Source organism: Sander lucioperca, chromosome 2 (assembly GCF_008315115.2).
Source record: "Sander lucioperca isolate FBNREF2018 chromosome 2, SLUC_FBN_1.2, whole genome shotgun sequence".
Taxonomy (NCBI): domain Eukaryota; kingdom Metazoa; phylum Chordata; class Actinopteri; order Perciformes; family Percidae; genus Sander; species Sander lucioperca.
In genome coordinates this window covers 353,050-371,730 of record NC_050174.1, presented here as the reverse complement: position 1 = coordinate 371,730, position 18,681 = coordinate 353,050, and the positions used below count along the sequence as shown (strand labels likewise).

Sequence of the window (18,681 nt, the reverse complement as noted above, 5' to 3'; positions counted from 1 at the left end):
CACACAGAGACACACACATGGAGGACTTGTCTGTTGTAATGAGACACACGACATGGCTGCTCTGTTTGTGTGTAAGCCCCTCTGAACACAGAGCATGATTCAGACTAATGCTCCCACACACTCTGTTTACACTTCGGCTTCATTGAGGTACCATTCATTTCTCAGGTCTGAACATTCAGGCACTGACATTTCATTCAAAAATATTTTCTGTGAGTTTTTTTGTGTGTTTTATTTTGTTACAGCTACACACAGTGGTGGAATGTAACTAAGTACATTTACTCAAGTACTGTATTTAAGTCCAAATGTTGAGGTATTTGTACTTTACTTGAGTCTTTTCTTTTCATGTCACTTTCTACTTCTACTCCGCTACATCTCAGAGAGAAATATTGCACTTTTTTACTCCGCTACATTATCTGTTACAGCTTTAGTTACTTTACAAATTAAGGTTTTTGCACACAAAACACATAGTAGTTTATAAAGTATGATGTTGTATTATAAAGTAAACTACCAGACAGTATACAGGCCTACAAGTCCAGCTGGAATGATTAGAAAATTAAAAACTTAATTGATTGACAGAACAGTTTGGATCGTTTCCAGTTTCTACAATGGGAGGATTTTTCTGCATCGAGTACTTTTACTTTTAATACTTTTAACTACATTTTCCTGATGACACTTACAGACTGTTACTGAAGTAACATTTTCAATGCAAAATTCACTTTTACTTGTAACAGAGTATTTAAGTAAAGGATCTGAATACTTCTTCCACCACGCAGCAACAGCAGAAAAAGATCAAGTGCACAGCAAACTCTCACTGAACTTGAATGACCCCAAAAGCTTCCAGTCATTCTTAACCGAATCATAAAAGGGGATCTTTTTTTGAAACATTATCAAGCAACAACTGTTTGTAGCCTTTTTTTTTTTTTCACAAGTTGGCAAATTGGTTAAAAAAGCGAGCCATGACGCTTCGTCCACTGTCATCTCTGTGGCTTCCTGATCACTTTTCCACTTGTACTTCACCCGGAACTCACATGTCCAAATACAGACAGAAAGGGGCGTGGCCGGACACTGCCTTATATGGAGTTTCCACTTAAGCGGTCACTTGGGCTCCAAGTCAATGCAAGCCTGCGGATTTACTACGCGCCTTGCAATATTTACAAGCGATTACCTCTGTCAATTACTCGCTTTGTCAAGTGTTGCTGCATGAAAGGGAGGTTGAACAAGTCTTCTGCAATACACCAGGACGGCACGAAGTGCGCGCACGTTCACCAAGAGCAGAAGCACGTATCCAGAGTCATCTTTTCTGAGCAATGTTTCACGCAGAAATGGCAAAAAATGCCGTTTTCAGCCTCTCAAATATGGAGATGTCCAGCTCTTTTCTGTTTCATGTCATATTAAACTGACTATCTTTTTTTTTTGTTGGGGGGGAGGGGGGGAGGATGATTTAACAAGACATTTGAAAACATCCCCTTAGACTTTGAGAAACTGGGAGTCAGAGTTATCTTTTCTCTGTCTGAGCTTATTTGGACAAAAGTTTGAAAGAAAAGCCAGCAAAGAAACATCTTCCAATTTGATCAATATTGGTAGAACATAAAGGCCTAATAAACAACGACATAAAGCCTGTTCTGCTTGCTTGTTTTCGCTATACATTCTTATATAGTGGTACCCCCAAAACTGGATGAAAAAATGAAAAACTTGGTCACAAAAAAAGTCTGTTTTGACAGCCCTTATAGCCACAGGACGTTCTCTCTCTCTCTCTCTCTCTCTCTCTCTCTCTCACACATATACACACACACACACACACCTTATAGCCACAGCACGTTCTCTCTCTCTCTCTCTCTCTCTCTCTCTCTCTCTCTCTCTCTCTCACACACACACACACACACACACACACAACCGCACAAAAAGCTCCCAGTGTGCCTCATAATAATAGATAGTCACTCACTGGACATCATCATAATGCCTGACAAAAATAAAGATATCAGCTGTTAGTTACTGAATCTCTGTAATGTTTTCCACCAGGACAGGAGCAGACAGACAGAGGAGATCCCGAAGAGGGACGCAGGCAGCTGGAGCTGGAGATGCATGCGTGTAGATCCTGTAAACTTTGTATCTACATCTATCTATCTAGCTATCTCTCTCTCTTTTTCTCTGTGTATCGGAGCCTTTTGCCTCCACTGCACTGTAGTTTCCACAGACTGACGCGCGGAGAGAGCCTGGGCGCCGTGCGCTCTGTCCATATATGGTCATCTACGTCACTCAAATGTTCCATCCCCCTATTTAACGCAGGACACTGGAGTCCCCTATCCAGCTCCAATAGAGCAAGCAGAGCTGCTCTTGTGCAACCAACACCACCACCACCTACTCCATTGATTCACAGACTTCAAATTCCCTCACAAGCAGAGCTCTCAGCTTCCACAGTGATCACATTAATAACAGAAGAATAAGAAGACGAAGAAGCCTGTGAGAGGAGAGGAGATAACCCGCGCGGGATACTTGGATAGCAGCAACAAACAGGATCCATCCCTGCTTCCTCTCTCCTCTTTTTCTCTTTTCTTTCCCTCCACACCTGTGTTTTCCACTTTGAGAACACACGCTGTTTTTTTGTGTTGAGTATAACTACTTGGATACCTGCGCGTTGTCCTTGTCTAAATGTCGGACTGAATCGAACTGCTATGACAGGGAAACTAGCGGAGAAGCTCCCTCTTACGATGAGCAGTTTAATAAACACGATCCCTGACAGTCTGTACCCAGAAGAGGACATCCCGACGTCTATGAATATTTTCACCAGTACGGAATCTATTAACCACTATTCACAAATGAACACAGGTAAGATTGTTTTCATCTACTTTTGTGTGTGTGTGTGTGTGTGTGTGTGTGTGTGTGTGTGTGTGTGTGTGTGTGTGTGTTTCTAAGTGCGATGTGCTGTTGCGCGGAGGAAGGCAACAGTTAGTTGTGTCTTCTGCGCTCCGAGGATGGAGCACCTGTTTGCGCTCCGGCTTGTTGCGCACAAAGGCACACACTCCCGTACAGCCTGCTGCTGAATCCTTATTTTATTTTTATTTTTTTTTTTTTGATCAGGGGTCAGATGTAACACTTGTCACTACGAAATTAGATACACCTTTTTAAAAAATGGTTCACCTCCAGATCTCCGAAACATGTGATTACTAAATATTCAGTTTTCTTCCGTGTCCGTGAAGCCGGCATGTCAAGATTTCAAAACAGCATGCAGCGTTAAAAGAGCTACTCATAGCCTATCAAAACTTTCTTTTTTTTTTTTTAAATCATCCGCTGAGATGTTTGGCTACATTCAAGCAAATCTACCGGGTTTTTTTTAGTAGTGATTTTTAAATCCCTAAAGCTGAGGTTGTTTGAGCAAATGTCTCGTGTAGAGATAGAAAAAAAAAGAGACTGAGAGTCTGTTTTACGCAGAAGATTCCACTTAAAAAACGCACTCGGCTCCAAACTGAAATGGGTAGCGTGTGAGAAAAATGTGTGCAGTTCATGTGGTCAAAACACAAATGCCACAGATTTAATAATCTAACATCCACGCGCGAAGATAGGTCAACTACTTTAGACAATGACTTCCATTCACAACTCTATTAACATGTCACAGATTGGATTTTGAAGTAACCGAGTGTGTGTGTGTGTGTGTGTGTGTGTGTGTGTGTGTGTGTGTGTGTGTGTGTGTGTGTGCGTGCGTGCGTGCGTGTGTGTGTGTGTATGTGTGTGTGTGTGTGTGGCTGCATCTTTTCCCTAAATGTAACATGTTGAGACGCAGGGCCCCTGGACCCTCTTACACTCACTGAACTGGCCTCGCAGTTCTGATATTGATTGGTGTATTGCTGAGTTCAGATTCATGTATTAATCTGAATAATTCCGACGCCTACATCAAGATGTTTCGGCTCCGTGTTGGCATTAAATCCATCCCTAATTGTTCAGGATCACCTTCTGAGGTGATGGGTCAAACGCAGCACAAAATACATGACACTAAATCTTCATGTAGTGGCCGACATGTACATACCTTAACTTTTTTCAAGAATCTTTTTTTATTTTTTATTTTTTTTTATGCCTATAGGATTTTTGTTCACAAATTAAAAACAGCACCCTCAGTTTGAATTTAACCCGACAAATGTCCCCTTATTTCTCTAAGAAAGTGTGCGTTATTGAATTCCTCCAGCGCCAGGTTTTATTAAAAACAAAGTATACTTCACTTTTAAAAATGAGTGAATTAAATAGAAGCGACGTGACATTTCTCTATAAACACGGCAACACAATGTATTTTATGTGACTTATCACAGGAGATATTTCAACCGATGAGATGAATCTGAATAGGAAAAGAAACAGATGTTGCAGAGCACAGGTGTGTGTGTGTGTGTGTGTGTGTGTGTGTGTGTGTGTGTGTGTGGCTGTTATCATTTTTTTTCTAATCTGGATGAAATTCATATTATAACCTCTAAATTGTATATATTTAATTTCTGCATGTATGCTTTTTTTTAGGGGGGGAAACCAAAATACAAAACTACATTTTTAAAGAACCATGCTGTATTTGAACAGGTGGAACAGGTGTGTGCTTTGCTCTTCAACACTGACCTAAAATAAAAGAGTGAGGACTTCTATTTTATGCCCCTCACTCTTTTTAAAAAAAAATCTCCCACAGTCCAAATGACTTCAAAAGAAGAATTAGAAGTAAAATGAAGATTACAATTAGGGGGGAAAATGCATTAATATCAACTCAGGCTTGCTTTCCAAATATCACAAAGTGCCGTTGTTCCTTGTGTAGCTCATGTTTCACAATGTTATTGTGCAATAATTTAGCTTTTGTTTGTTTCATTATGATTTGCCTTTAGCCAAATTCCAGCAGGCTGTAATTACCGGGGAGAGAATATTTAGGCACCCATGTGTGTGTGATTTCCTGCGAATGAAAAGAGATGTCTCTTTTAGCCTCTGTTCAGGAACGTATTCTGTTCAAATGTCTCACATTAAACCTTCAGAGCACGTACATGTATCCCCCATTTAAGCACATCTGCATGTGATGGTTTATATGGCATCTTTTGGAATAACTTAAACGTGTGTATGAGCGTTCTGTACAATTAAAATATGAAGGACATTTAAAAAAAAAAGTTGTTAAGCTCACTTTATTTTTGACCCCCCCCCCGTTCATGTGCAGATGTTCTACGCTGCAAAAGTGTTTTTTTTTGAATCCTTGAGCGTATAATAGATGTGGCGTCTGCTTTATAATCCTCCCCGCTGTAAAGAAATCAGATCTTGCCATTGAGTTTGGCTGTCCTCCTGAGGGACACAATGACTGGATCAAAGGGGGTGTTTAAGGTCTTGATTTATGAGAGCTTGTGGGATCTGAGAGAGAGACACACACACACCACTGTCTCACATGCAGCAGTCACTCACTGAACTCACAGGTCCGACAGCGCTCACATTTCTCCATGAACCGTACTGGACTCCTTTTTATTTTTCATCTCCTGTTGGCTCACTATTACAGAGACATGCAGAAAAGCTGAATTTCGGACAAACTGAGGACCGACACTTCAAGTTCCTATAGCTCGACAAAGTGAATTTTCTAGACTTTTTTTTTTTATAACAACTTGTGCCACAACGATCACTTTTGCAGGCTTTTTCTTCCCAACTGATTGCATTTCATGCTCATGTTTGTGCAACCACGTGGATGATTTGTTCACCATATGTGTTTTTTTTTTTGTTTGCTTTTTTATCTTAGATAATATCATGGATCTGGGCATGGGGAGTGAAAAAGCAGCCGCAGATATTCAGTATGGATCCAGCTTCCAGTCCAACCGCGGCGGGCAGACTGTCACATATCTGGGGAAGTTTGCCTTTGACACTCCTCCGTCAGGCGGCATCGGCGGCTCCGGCTGGTGCTCTGATAACAACATCATCAGTCTGGTGAGCGCCGGGATCCTGGGCGTTTCTCCATCGCCTGGCACCGTGACCACGCAGACGTCCTCCGCAGCCAGCATGGGCGGACAGACGTCAGACATGGAGCAGGTTTACGGTCCGCCGCTGCCTGCCTACTCCACCTGCAGCGACCTGTACCAGGACCAGGTCTCCTTCCACCACAGCCCGGCCACCAGCACGGCTCTCTCCTACCCCGGCAACGACTATCACTCCACATCCAAAGCCTCCATGGACGGCAGCCTTTTCTCCATGATCCCCGACTACAACCTTTTCCACCATCAGGGGGAGGTTGGCGTGATGGAGCACAAGCCCTTCCAGACCATGGACCCCATCCGAGTCAACCCTCCGCCCATCACGCCCCTGGAGACCATCCGGGCGTTCAAAGACAAGCAGCAGATTCACCCGGGTTTCATCGGCGGGCAGCAGCACCCTCCTCAGCACCACCAGCCGCCACAGACTCTCACCCTCAAGCCCATCCGGCCACGGAAGTACCCGAACCGTCCCAGCAAGACCCCAGTCCACGAGCGTCCGCACGCCTGTCCGGCGGAGAACTGCGACCGGCGCTTCTCGCGCTCGGACGAGCTCACGCGTCACCTCCGCATCCACACGGGCCACAAGCCCTTCCAGTGCCGAATATGCATGCGCTCCTTCAGCCGGAGTGACCACCTGACCACGCACATCCGCACACACACGGGGGAGAAACCCTTCTCCTGCGAGTTCTGTGGACGCAAGTTTGCCCGAAGTGATGAGCGAAAGAGACACGCAAAGGTTCACCTGAAACAGAAGGACAAGAAGCCAGCTGACAAGAGCAGCGGGGCGGCTGGGAGCCACGGCTCGCCACCCAGCTCCTGTGGGGGGCCCACGGTGGGAACGTCATGACCGTCACTACGTGCACTTGGACTGGACCCTCTCCATGCCCCATAAAGAGACTCATAGGAAGAAGGAATCACGTCCACTTTGAGATAAATAGGTGACTCTTTTCCTCTCTTTTCCATCCCCGGCTCTTTTCAGCTCCTTCTATTTTGAGATGGATGCCTTTAGATGAAATAATAGGAGGAAGGCCGCTACTCCTTTCTTTGTCCAGTAACTCAAAGCCTCACCTACTGTAACTCAGTACCAACACACAGAAGGCCAACATGGCACATTCTGTCCACAAGACCACTGTGTATCTGTAGGTGTTGGTGTGGATAAAGTTTTTTTTTGTAAATTTGACTGCGAATTTCTAAATTGGAAGGAAGCCAGAATCCATCACAAGGGGTCTAAAACATTTACAATGGAGATTAGTTAAAGTTGTCTGGGATGTATGCATTAATTTTATTAGGCTGTTTAAAAGTGCAATTGGTTATATTTGTGTACCGTCATGGATACCTTACATTAGTGGCTGTCTTTTTTTGTTGTTGTTTCTGTTGAGGTGTTGTGTTTTATTTTGATTTTTTTTAATTTTCTATTTGAATGTTGTTTTCTCAAAAAGAATGTGCCAAATGTATTGTGGTGACACAGCCAACCGTGTTCTGATTATTGTGCCTGACATTTGCCAAACATAACCGTGATATCAGCTCAGTTCAGCACACACGTTGAGTTTAAAGGGAAGTATCTCAGATTAAGATTTATTCTTCCACAATTTGGTGAAGTCTAGATAACGACTGAATGGGTTACACAAAGCAAAGCGATGTCTTGTCCTGTTACCTGTACCTACACAACAAACATGCCTGCAGCAATCAACACCTTTGCCAGCACTTATTTATTTCCAGTCACTGAGAGACACTGTGTGTATGTTTGTGTTGCCTTTTTATATGGGTACTTTATGTCGTGTTACCAGATATCATTTCTGTTGCTTTTTTTTTATTATAAAAAGCTCACCAATACTCCGAATTCGTTCAGTTTTTTTGCAGTTATATGCAATATATTTGTGACATATGCCGACAAACCCGCAAATCCAATGAACTAAGAGCACAGTTACACAGACTAGACTACTTACAGTGAATGCATGGCACTGGGTTGCAAGCCAGCAGTGTATTTAAAAGCAAAGATGAATGAAGGATTGATTCAAGACTTCAAAATTCAAAGACTGAAACTATCAATCAATCAATATTTATTTATCAAGCCCTTTACAGCAACCAGCAGGCTGTATCCAAAGCGCTTTACATCAAGACTACAAGAATGAAACATGACATACAGTAAAATCATAAAGGGATAAAACATAACATACAGCAAAATCAGAAGATGATGAAACATAACATACAGTAAAATCAGAAGATGATGAAACATAACATACAGTAAAATCAGAAGATGATGAAACATAACATACAGCAAAATCAGAAGATGATGAAACATAACATACAGTAAAATCAGAAGATGATGAAACATAACATACAGTAAAATCAGAAGATGATGAAACATAACATACAGTAAAATCAGAAGATGATGAAACATAACATACAGTAAAATCAGAATAGGACACATAAAAGCATGAGGAAGGAAGGAAAATGTCACTGCGCTCCTATGTATTAAAAGGCAGTCTAAAATAAATAGGTTTTGAGGTTAGGGTTAGAAAGAGCCACGTCTGTAACAGTGCAAATTTCGGTGGGTGGGGGTGGGGGGGCGGCAGTTCCAAAGTCTCGGGGCAGATCGCCCCACAGCTTGGATGAACCGTTGTGCTCACAAAGGGTTAAAATCTTGGCCAAATAAAACTACTTGGTTTAAATCCCCCAAAATGGTGAGCAGCATATGGCAAGAGAAAAAAATGAAAATGTCCAAATCCTTGTTTACATCTTTTTCTAATACAGAGAGACTTAGTCTGAGTAGTAAAGTAAGAACTTGTTGTTTTTTGTACAGTATACAGACATGTATGCAGGTAGCTACAGTAGAACTTTCACTTTTGTACTCAAATGTCAAACTCAAAAGTATTAAATTGTGCATATATGTGCATGCCTTCATGCACACGATGTAAATACAAATGTCTGCATAAACAAGAACTTTCTAAAATTGACTAAATGCTTGTGGGGGAATGTGTCTTAAAGCTTTTAGTAATGTAGTTATAATACGGAATATTTTGTTGTCATATGGTCATTGCAAAAAAAAAGAAGAAGAAAAAAAATTGGAGCACTGCAACAGTGCCAAATATGGTGTATTATCTTCCATATAAGGAAGAAGAATAATAGCATTTGCACCATTTGTACGTTTTAAAGTGGTGACTGGTTTTTAAAGAAGCACTAATGTGTTCTCTGAATAAACAGCAAGATGTTTTTTTTTTTTTTTTAACGATTTCTTTATCTCCATTTTAGTCGCAATCAGTTATTTCAATTAACACATCTTCCCCATTGCACAGAAAACACTGCAGGATTGTTAGTCTCGCGTATATCTTCACGTTCATCGGACAGACAGGAGAATAAATGAGGGGATCCTTTCTTAAACGAAATGCATTACAGGGCAAAGCAATTATATTTCACATTCTCATAATTATCAGTATTTGTCCTGATATCATTCAGTGATATATGTGTAGGCTCATCTCTTTTTTATAAGCTTCTATGGTATCTCAAACGTGTATTATAACGATAAATGCACAATACAAGACCACATTTGATAACACTCCTTAATGCCAGCGTAACTGCTTTTTCTTATAAATATGTTTGAACTCATCTCTGTAAAGCAGGAAGGTTTTTTTTCTGACTTATGGTGGAGTGACATTTTGAGTAGTAATAATGTTGTCCATGTGCTAAGATAGTTTCTGATTTCATCCTTTAACTTTATCGCTCAAATGCCAGATCCACTTCTCCTCTCTATCTACTTTGACCGACAATATTTCTATTTGCTGTTCTCTCTGACTTGTAGAAGATTATTTAAGGCAGGGAATTTATACACACATTATCAACTGAAAAAAAGAATGTACCAGTCAGTAGACAAGACGGCAATCAGACTTAAAGAGAATATCGACTGACAAATGCAAAAGGCCAAAAGAAAGGTTCAGAAAAGCAGTGGCACAGAGAACACAGTGCATACAGAAATGAGCTCCCAAAGCCATGCTTTCCCTTCCCTGTAACAACCAGTGTTCACTGCTGAGCTTCCTGGCAGGTGTCCACTTATTTTCCAATTAATTTGGCCTCAGAGAGTCTTTTCTCAACTCATCTGCATGGTTTAATGAACAGAGCGCCTTGCACTTTTTTTCAGATGGTTTCAAAGTGCACACACCCTGTAACATCCAACTGTAAATCAATAGTTTAAAAAAAATCATTTTGTTGCGTGGATGGTTATCGACAAACTAAACTTTTCTGAGCTTGTTCTGATAAAAATGCAACTGAAATCACAGACCTAAACTGAAAATGTAACTTCTTACGCGTTACATTACCCAGCATCCCGTACGTTTGATCCCAGATAATTAGCTCGATATGAATATGATTCAAACTTTAGATTGGGATAGTGAGGGGAAATCTTGCAACGGGGTACTGTAAACATCATGAAGCAGAAAGATTCACAGAGTCAGCACAGAACAATATGAAGTGACGGGAAACACAAAATGTTCATCTAGAATAATTTGATGTTAGACACGACTAAATTATTTTGAATTTATTTGACCCAAAATTATGCTCTTGTGTGCTCTTGATTTGACACTTTGACTGTCTGAGAATGGGTGTTTTTAATTATAATATATATATATATATATATATATATATATATATATATATATATATATAATATGTGGCCTCCGTCTCAGAGAAAACTGTGTTTATGTTTGCTTTGTGTTGAGGAATGATGCATAGCGAGGCGGAGACTACACCAAACTATTTCCCATGTCTAAATGAAGCCATGTATAATTACAACTTTGCAAACTCAAATATTTCATCAGTCATATCCTCTCGCTGTGTTTGTCACTTTTTGTTTTGTGACACTTTTGTAACGGACGGATAGATTCTGTAAAATGTATACGACCCCAAAGCATTCCACTCCTTCAATGTAGTTTGGTGGTTGAACAACAATACCAGCTGCACCATAATGTGTGAATGCTTTAGATATATACGTCAAGGACTTAAATTAGGAAACAACCCCCTCTTAATAATGCTACTTCGAGACTAATTTATTTTATTGTCCAAAAAAGTGGGCGGCTGAACGCTCTGATCCTCGTTCTCTGCTTCATGTTGGATGGGAGCCAACATCAGCAGCCATCTTTGTGCCAAACTGGGTTGCAGGGTTGGCTGATCAAAAACAATATGAGATGAGAACTCCACAGGAGAAACCAATCATAAATGTGACCTCAGTCTGCTCGAATTCGAAGGCAGCCCTGTGCTAATGTTTGTGTTTAACTGTTTGATTTAGTGTCCGTGAAGTTGGCCTTGGGCAGGGCAAATAGGCTCATTCGTGACGATTCACGATTCAAGATTATTATTATTATTTTTTTTAAACCTCACGTTTGAAGAGATTTCAATAATGTGTAGATATTACAGGCTACTCACGTCATCTTATGGACTACAGGGTGGCTTCAGGGATTTTGTGGTCTTCAGCGGTGACACCATGGTGTTCAGATGGAGTCTAAACTCACTGTTTTCTGTTGTGTTGTGTTTTTTTTTTCTTTTCTTTTCATTACAGTATATCCTCATGTTTGCATGTGCACGGAAATGTTCCAAAGTGCTGCCCTCAGATGCTGTGGGCTGCGCTCATTTCTTTATTATGCATGAAAATAAGTCACATTGGGTGAAATGGGATGAACCTAACAACAATTCAAGACAGAGTATTGAAAACACACACTGGGATAACTGTTCTGTTGGCTTTTTTTTTTTTTTTTTTTTTTTTTAATTTTTCTTGCTTTTTTTAAGAAAACAAGGGGTCTTGTTTAAAATGTTGTGGATGTCTTTAGCCTATTTCATGTTTTTATTACCTTATAATAAGGTCCTTTTATGATGAGCTGAATATTAAAATTAATTTTACTATATCCTTGTGATGGGGAGATGTGCTCCCCCTGTTTACTTGGCACTTCAGTTTGTTGTAATGCAATTGTTTTTGTTATTTCTATGTAAGTACTTGAATAAAGAAAAATATCACTTGCCTTCGGTTTACCTGTGTCTCTGTGTGGACGTTAGCCGTCTGGTATTACATTTAACTTTCACACATATTACACATATATTACACACATACACGTGAACATTATAACGTTTGTAAGTTGTTGTTTTTTTCGCTTTCTGCTCCAAAAACTTTATTTGTTAGAGGAAACACGAGCGGCTGAGCTCCGGACTTCCGGTTTTAAAGCTCGACTGTTGACTGGTGGAAAGGAATGAGGTCCTCGGAAAAATAACAAAACCACTCAATGAAACCGGAATAAAAGTTCACTCAAAATGAGCTGGTATGTATTTTGGCTGCATCATTAATGAAGCGTATTAGATTGAACGTATAACTGGAAAGCATACATTAATAGTGACTTAGGACAGATGGCTTGTCGACCGAAGGGGCTTCGGCTATTTCCTGGTTTCGCTACACAAACAGTAACGTTACAGTTAAACTCAAGAATAAAACCTCTACGAGAGGCTATGAAATCGTCCACAGGTGGAAAGCAGTGTCTGTCTTGTTAAACAAATGCTTGAAAAGTTGTAGTTGTCGCTTACAGTTACGTTAACTTCGAAGGGTGTTCAATAAAGTCGAGTATTTACGTTCGCTAGCGTTAACTTGTCGCTAACGTTAGAGTGTCTAGTTAACGTTAGTTTAGTTGCTGAAACAATAAGTTAGCGAGCGAATAACCTTCACAAAAGAGTAGGCTAACAATACTATCTAAAGTTATAGCTGCTTTTCATACAGTATAAATAAACAGGTTGTCGCTTTAGCCTAACATGGACTCAATGAAGCTAATTCTTAGCTAGGTCAACAGGGTCAACACTGATTTGGCAGTAACGTTAGTTACTAACGTTAGGGTTAGTAGGGTTAGTCAACTGTTGCTAACGTTAGTCAACTGTTGCTAGTCAACTGTTGCTAACGTTAGTCAACTGTAACTAACGTTAGCATTTTGACATGAACTTCAGAACCATTGGGGATTTTGGTTACCTTTTGTACTCTTGTGTAGACATAATGGTTATATTATTATGTTTTGTCGTTAACCATCCAAGTAGTATTTCCTAGAAAGTAGGTTGGTAACTTTAGTGCTGGGTTTCGTTAAAAATGTTTTGATATACCGTGAATTCGATATTGGTTTTCTGAACGATACCTTTTTCGATACCAATTTTTTTAAATCCATTTGAACAAAATTACGACATTAAAGTACACATCTTTTTTTCAGTTACTTTATACCTATGTGACGCAAACTGTAGTCAAGCCTTTTAAAATACAACACATACTTGAGCAACATCTCTGTGTATAGCGTAGTGTTTTTCCTGCGTGCCTCTACTATGTGTAACGTTACGTTAGATAGACAATCGCCTGGATTATTAGATCTTGGTACAAGCATGCTGCATGCTTATTGGCTCACTGACACTAATGAGATTTAGGTTGCTTTCCCACCTGAGTCCGTTCGTTTTAACCAAACCCTGGAGCATTTCGTCAGATAGTCCGGTTTGTTTGGGGCGGTGTGAAAGCTCATCCGAACTCTGGTCCACTTGACAACAGGGGTCTCGGTTCACTTCCAAGTGCTCTAGAGTTCGGTTCACTTTAAGTGAGAACGCGAACCACATACAGCAAGTGAACCAACAAACTTTGCACACAATTTACGGACTTATATACGATTTAAAGTGATGGTTCGGAGTAATTTCACCCTAGGCTGCTTTGCACCTTGACCTCGAGCCAAACAGCTTTTTCCCCTTGTTATAACGTTGGTCGAGTTAGCGTTATCAGCTGGTTAGCTTAGTGCAGGCGCTAATGGATCCACGTTTGTATCTCGTAAATTACCCCACTAATAATGCCCGGAATAATACCAACCTTCTACTGTAGTAAAAATAGTTTCTGTACTTATAAAACGAGGCATTCGAAAGTTTGTAACTACACCAGAAGTATATTTAAATAACACTTGCCTGATGGATACTCCTGTCGGCTGCTATCGCGCGAGTTCACGCACAGAGCACAACATCTGTTTGACACATATTTTGCCATTAACAAATATTGCGCCCCCCCTGCGATTTGGATATCGCACTAGTCCATATTGCGATTTCGATACAATTGTGATTAATTATGCAGCCGTAGTGATGGGCAGTTTACACTATTTTCAAAATAATTTTCCATTAATTGTGAAAATAATTGGTAGATTACTCAATAATGAAAATAGCCATCACCGGCAAGAAACATAAAAGTGATTCTCATGTCATAATTATTGTGTTATATATATTGTGTCCCTTTTTGAAGATTTAAAAGTTTGTAGTCCTTGTAGTGCTTTGTAGTTTTCTATGGAGCCACAGATGATTGTGGAGCTAAGATCAATGAATGACCAGAGTGGGTGTAAACAGTTGGTCTTATGATAGGTGCTTTCCGACTGGATAGTACTTGTACTTTTTAGAGGAAAAGTACACTTCTAAGCAGTTCTACTTAGAACTACTACCCCCAAAATCTTTTTTTCCGTTTGCATTCCCACTGGCCAAGTGGCCATAGGGACTGGTAGGAGGGGTAAGGGAGCGACGCAAGCACGGCAACGGTCTTTATAGCATCGTCACTAGACCTTAGCGCCACATACAACAACAACAACAACAAATGATGCTAATACTTGTGCACTTTATCTATATTAAATGCACGTCCATTCTCGTAGTAATTCACGTAATGTTTTGCTCAACACAGATGGGGCTTTATTATACTCGGAACAGACCCCGCCTCTGCCTGCAGCGCTGTGTGTGTGTGTGTGTGTGTGTGTGTGTGTGTGTGTGTGTGTGTGTGTGTGTGTGTGTGTGTGTGTGACGGCCAGCGAGCCGCAGGACAAGCTTGTGGACTTTAACTCTGAAAAGACAGTTAACCACAGGTTCCCGTTAATCTTAGGATGGACATGTGTTGTGATATTTAAGCAAAGGAACCGTCAACGGCGAAATAAAAGCCTCTTATTTACGAGAGCGGTCTGAGAGGCTTACAGCGAGGTGTCTGAGCATGACTGGCCGAGCGACGAGCTAGAAGCCGGGGCAGGCACTTGCTGGCTGTCGCCTCACTTGATGGAGCTTCTGAACTCCGAAAACTTTGAAGCAAATTGTCAATTCGGCATCAATTTACGCAAGACTGCCTATATTCGAAATCTAAACACTTAATTTCTCGCCTAAAACGTTGTCAGAAGTGAATTTAATGATGAATAAGATGGTGAAAATTGTTAAAAATGTCCTGTTGTTGCTCTGTCTGCAAGTTCCGAGTTGGCAGTGGGTGTGACTTATAAGTTCGACCAATCAAGTACACCTAGGAAAAGGGAAAAGACCCTGCTCTGAAGTAGGAGCTAAAAAAGTACGCTACTGAGGCCAGAGGAACTCCCCAAATTTGTCCTGTCGGAACACGACGAAAAAAATGTTCTAGGAACGTTTAGTTCTAAGAACTGCAAAAATCCCTCCGGTCGGAAAGCCCCTTATGACATAGTCTGAATGGATGATCTGCACAGATATTAGCTGAGTCTGCAAGTCTCATCAGAGCGCTTACATCCAGCTGGTGATGGCCCTTAGAAAGTAAACAACAGCAAACAAGGCTGTGCTATCTTTTTCAGCCAAATGGAAAAAAAGGTTTGACCTCAACAGAATAGGTTTTGTGCATTTCAGATTCTGACTATTCTCTCGGACAAGTTAAGTTTATGTAAATAATATCTTTATATGATATGCATCAGTAGATACTATGTCTTCTCCCCTTGTAGAAATAGCTATTGTCTAAATCTGTAGCATTTTGCACTATGTTTTGTTCACAGGAAAATATATCAACCATAGCTGCAAAGATTATTTGATTAGTTCAACTACAAAATAATTCTCTGATTCCAGATTCTTAATTGTAAATATTTTCTATTTTTTTTTTCCCCCTCCTCTGTGTGTGAATATCTTTGAGTTGTGGACAGAACAAGACATCATCTTGGGCTTTGGGAAACACCAATCGACATTTTTCACCATTTTATAGCTCAAACAACTAATTGATTAATCGAGAAGATAATCAACAGATTAATCGACTATGAAAGTAGTCGTTAGTTGCAGCCCTACAACCATACGTCGTGGATTTTCTTAGGCTGGTTTGTCGAATCAAAGAATCTTCAATTCAATTTTATTGATGGTGTCAAATCACAACAGGAGTTATCTCCGGACACTTTACAGACAGAGTAGGTCTAGACCACACTCTATAAATTACAAAGACCCAACAATTTCAATTTCCCACGAGCAAGCATTTGGTGCGACAGTGGCGAGGAAAAACGTCCTTTTTACAGGCAGAAACAGACCCAGGCTCTAGGTGGGGCGGCCATCTGCCGCTGCCGGTTGGGACACAGAGACACAGGTACAGATACACAGAAATATGATTCATGATAATTATAGGAGTTGGCATGATGCGCCGTGGCACTTATAGTACCAATAAAGATAATAGAACTATGGCTAGAAATAATAGTTGTAGCAGTGCAGGGCGTCAAGCAGGACCAGGACGGGGCGCCCGGATAGCTCAGTTGGTAGAGCAGGCGCCCATATATAGAGGTTTACTCCTCGATGCAGCGGGCCCTTTGCTGCATGTCATTCCTCCCCCTCTCTCTCTCCCCTTTGATGACTTCATCTGTCCTGTCAAAAAAATCAAAAAATAAAATGCCCAAAAAATAATCTTTAAAAAGCAGGACCACGGCAGCAGCTGCCAAAAACAAGAGACCGCATGGTGCAGTAACAGATCCTCATTCAATCGAAAGACCCTGAGCCATTTACTGCAGAAAAAATGACTGTCCTTTTCTTTGGTAGGTGTTGTCTCGATATTTCGTCAACATTTCCTGGCCAAGTTTTTTTTTCTCTTCCTAGGAAACGGTTCCTCAGCAGGTTTAGCTAGATGTGTCATCTGCTGTAAAGTCTGCATCCAGTGTGTATGTGAAACATCATAGGGGATGGCATGTTGCATCATCCTTTATAGTGTGCTGTGTGTGGTAACGGTGTCACGATACCAAAAATTCAGTAGTCGGTGCCAATACCAGTAAAATAACACGATTTTCAATGCCAATTTCGATACCACGGTAAAAAAAAAAAAAAAAAAAGGATTTTCTAAGATTCCATGTACTTTAACTTGAAACATGAACTTTTTTATTAAAATATTTGAAAAATATCAAAATGTCATAACAAAACATGTGCAATAGAGCATAGAACAACATAATAAATAAATTATTGATCGTAGTGCAACAACTAAGTGTCCTCAGACACATTCCAGATTTCCAGGCATCTTTTCAAAAGGTAATACAGTTGCGTGACCAGAGACATTACAAACCCTGGGTAAATATTGGAGATGTATTTGAAAGATGGAGACAGCTTAGAGCCCAAAAGGACGGCGAGATGGCTAATTTATCACGGCGACAAGGGACGGGCATTTTATGTCATTTCAACATGCGTGTACTCACATTGAATTATATAGCTAGAGTACCCGAGTTGGCTACTCGCAAAAACAATTGAGACACAGCCAGTAAAGTGATCCCGACTGGTCCTGGCTAACGCCGCCATGTTAACTGCTAGCTAACGTTACCGGAGGAGCAGGCAAGCGGCCACAGCTGTTTACAACGTGTAGCCTGTTCAGCGGCCGTAGCCGACAACGGTGAGTTATTTGAAGCCAAGAGAGGGAGGCTGTAAATCAGGAAGAGAGGACCGTGAGTTTGCAGTGAACAGGTCGGGTAGAATCTATCTCCGTTGACTCTTCATAGTTTTTTGAAAGATATGTACCAGAAGTAGAAGGGCGTGACTTCGGCCACTTGTTCGTGACCTCCTCCTTCTGAATGTATCGACTGGAACACTCTGAAGCGTGTACTGCCCCCATCTATTCCGGAAGAGGTGAGGCACCGATGCTGCTAACACTGGCATCGTCGCCAACGGTGCCTACGGTGCTTCTAAAAAAATGGCCATCGTCGGTGTTTTGTCATTTTAGAACCGAAAGGTATCGCAAGTATCGGTGCTCGTGACATCCCTAGTGTGGTAACAAAGGTTCGCTTCTGTATTGAAGGATTTTTTGTGTGTTGGAACTTTTTGGCCGTTAAGACAGTAAAGGCTGATTTATACTTCTGCGTAAAATCTATGGCGTTGCTACGCACGTAGGTACATGAAGACATGAACCTACGCCGGACCCTACACCGTAGCCTGACGTGTACCTCTCGAAAAATATAACTACACGTCGCAGCGATGCACGTCGCTCGGCTGTGGCTTGGTAGCGTTGCATTTCCCCCGACTCATTTCCTGGTTCTCTTTCTCCATAAATAACATGAAATCAAGGAGAGGGTTAACTTCTCCTGCTCCAGATTTCCCACCGTGATCAGAAAGCAACAGGGGAGACACTTTGTTTCTCTCACTATGACTCTAGAGTCGCTACTCGCTCCGGAGCTAATCGCCGTCACTCTCTCACTTCTCCCTCGCTCTACCACACACACACACGCATGCCGGCTCGACGCACACACCAGTGCACAGGTATAAACATCAGGCCACTTACATAGGCTACGGCGAAAGCGCTGCGTGGAGCCTCCACAGAACTGTAAAACAGCCTTAATAACCCATTTGATACATGGTCCTCACATTTTAGACTTTTTTGGACTTTGCAGCAGTGAAGCTAGACTTTTTCTGTACTACAGTTTCTAGGACATTTGCAAAACATTATCATCCACAACAGTTGAATTATGTCCTATTC

The 18,681-nt window shown here is 41.1% G+C and overlaps 2 protein-coding genes across 2 annotated transcripts in view; both read left to right on the top strand.

The window, feature by feature from the left end:
• The first annotated feature begins 2,184 nt into the window (after positions 1-2,184).
• egr3 (early growth response 3) lies at positions 2,185-8,342 on the top strand. The gene is made up of 2 exons (XM_031305117.2): positions 2,185-2,826; positions 5,732-8,342. The coding sequence occupies exons 1-2, from the start codon at positions 2,673-2,675 to the stop codon at positions 6,805-6,807; spliced, it is 1,230 nt and encodes a 409-aa protein (XP_031160977.1). The 5' UTR covers positions 2,185-2,672; the 3' UTR covers positions 6,808-8,342.
• Positions 8,343-12,137: 3,795 nt separating this feature from the next.
• bin3 (bridging integrator 3) overlaps positions 12,138-18,681 on the top strand; it is a 47,239-nt gene continuing 40,695 nt past the window's right edge. Inside the window, exon 1 of the mRNA XM_031305137.2 lies at positions 12,138-12,259. Coding sequence (XP_031160997.1) covers positions 12,252-12,259 — 8 coding nt within the window. The 5' untranslated portion in view covers positions 12,138-12,251. The remainder of the gene's footprint in view (positions 12,260-18,681) is intronic.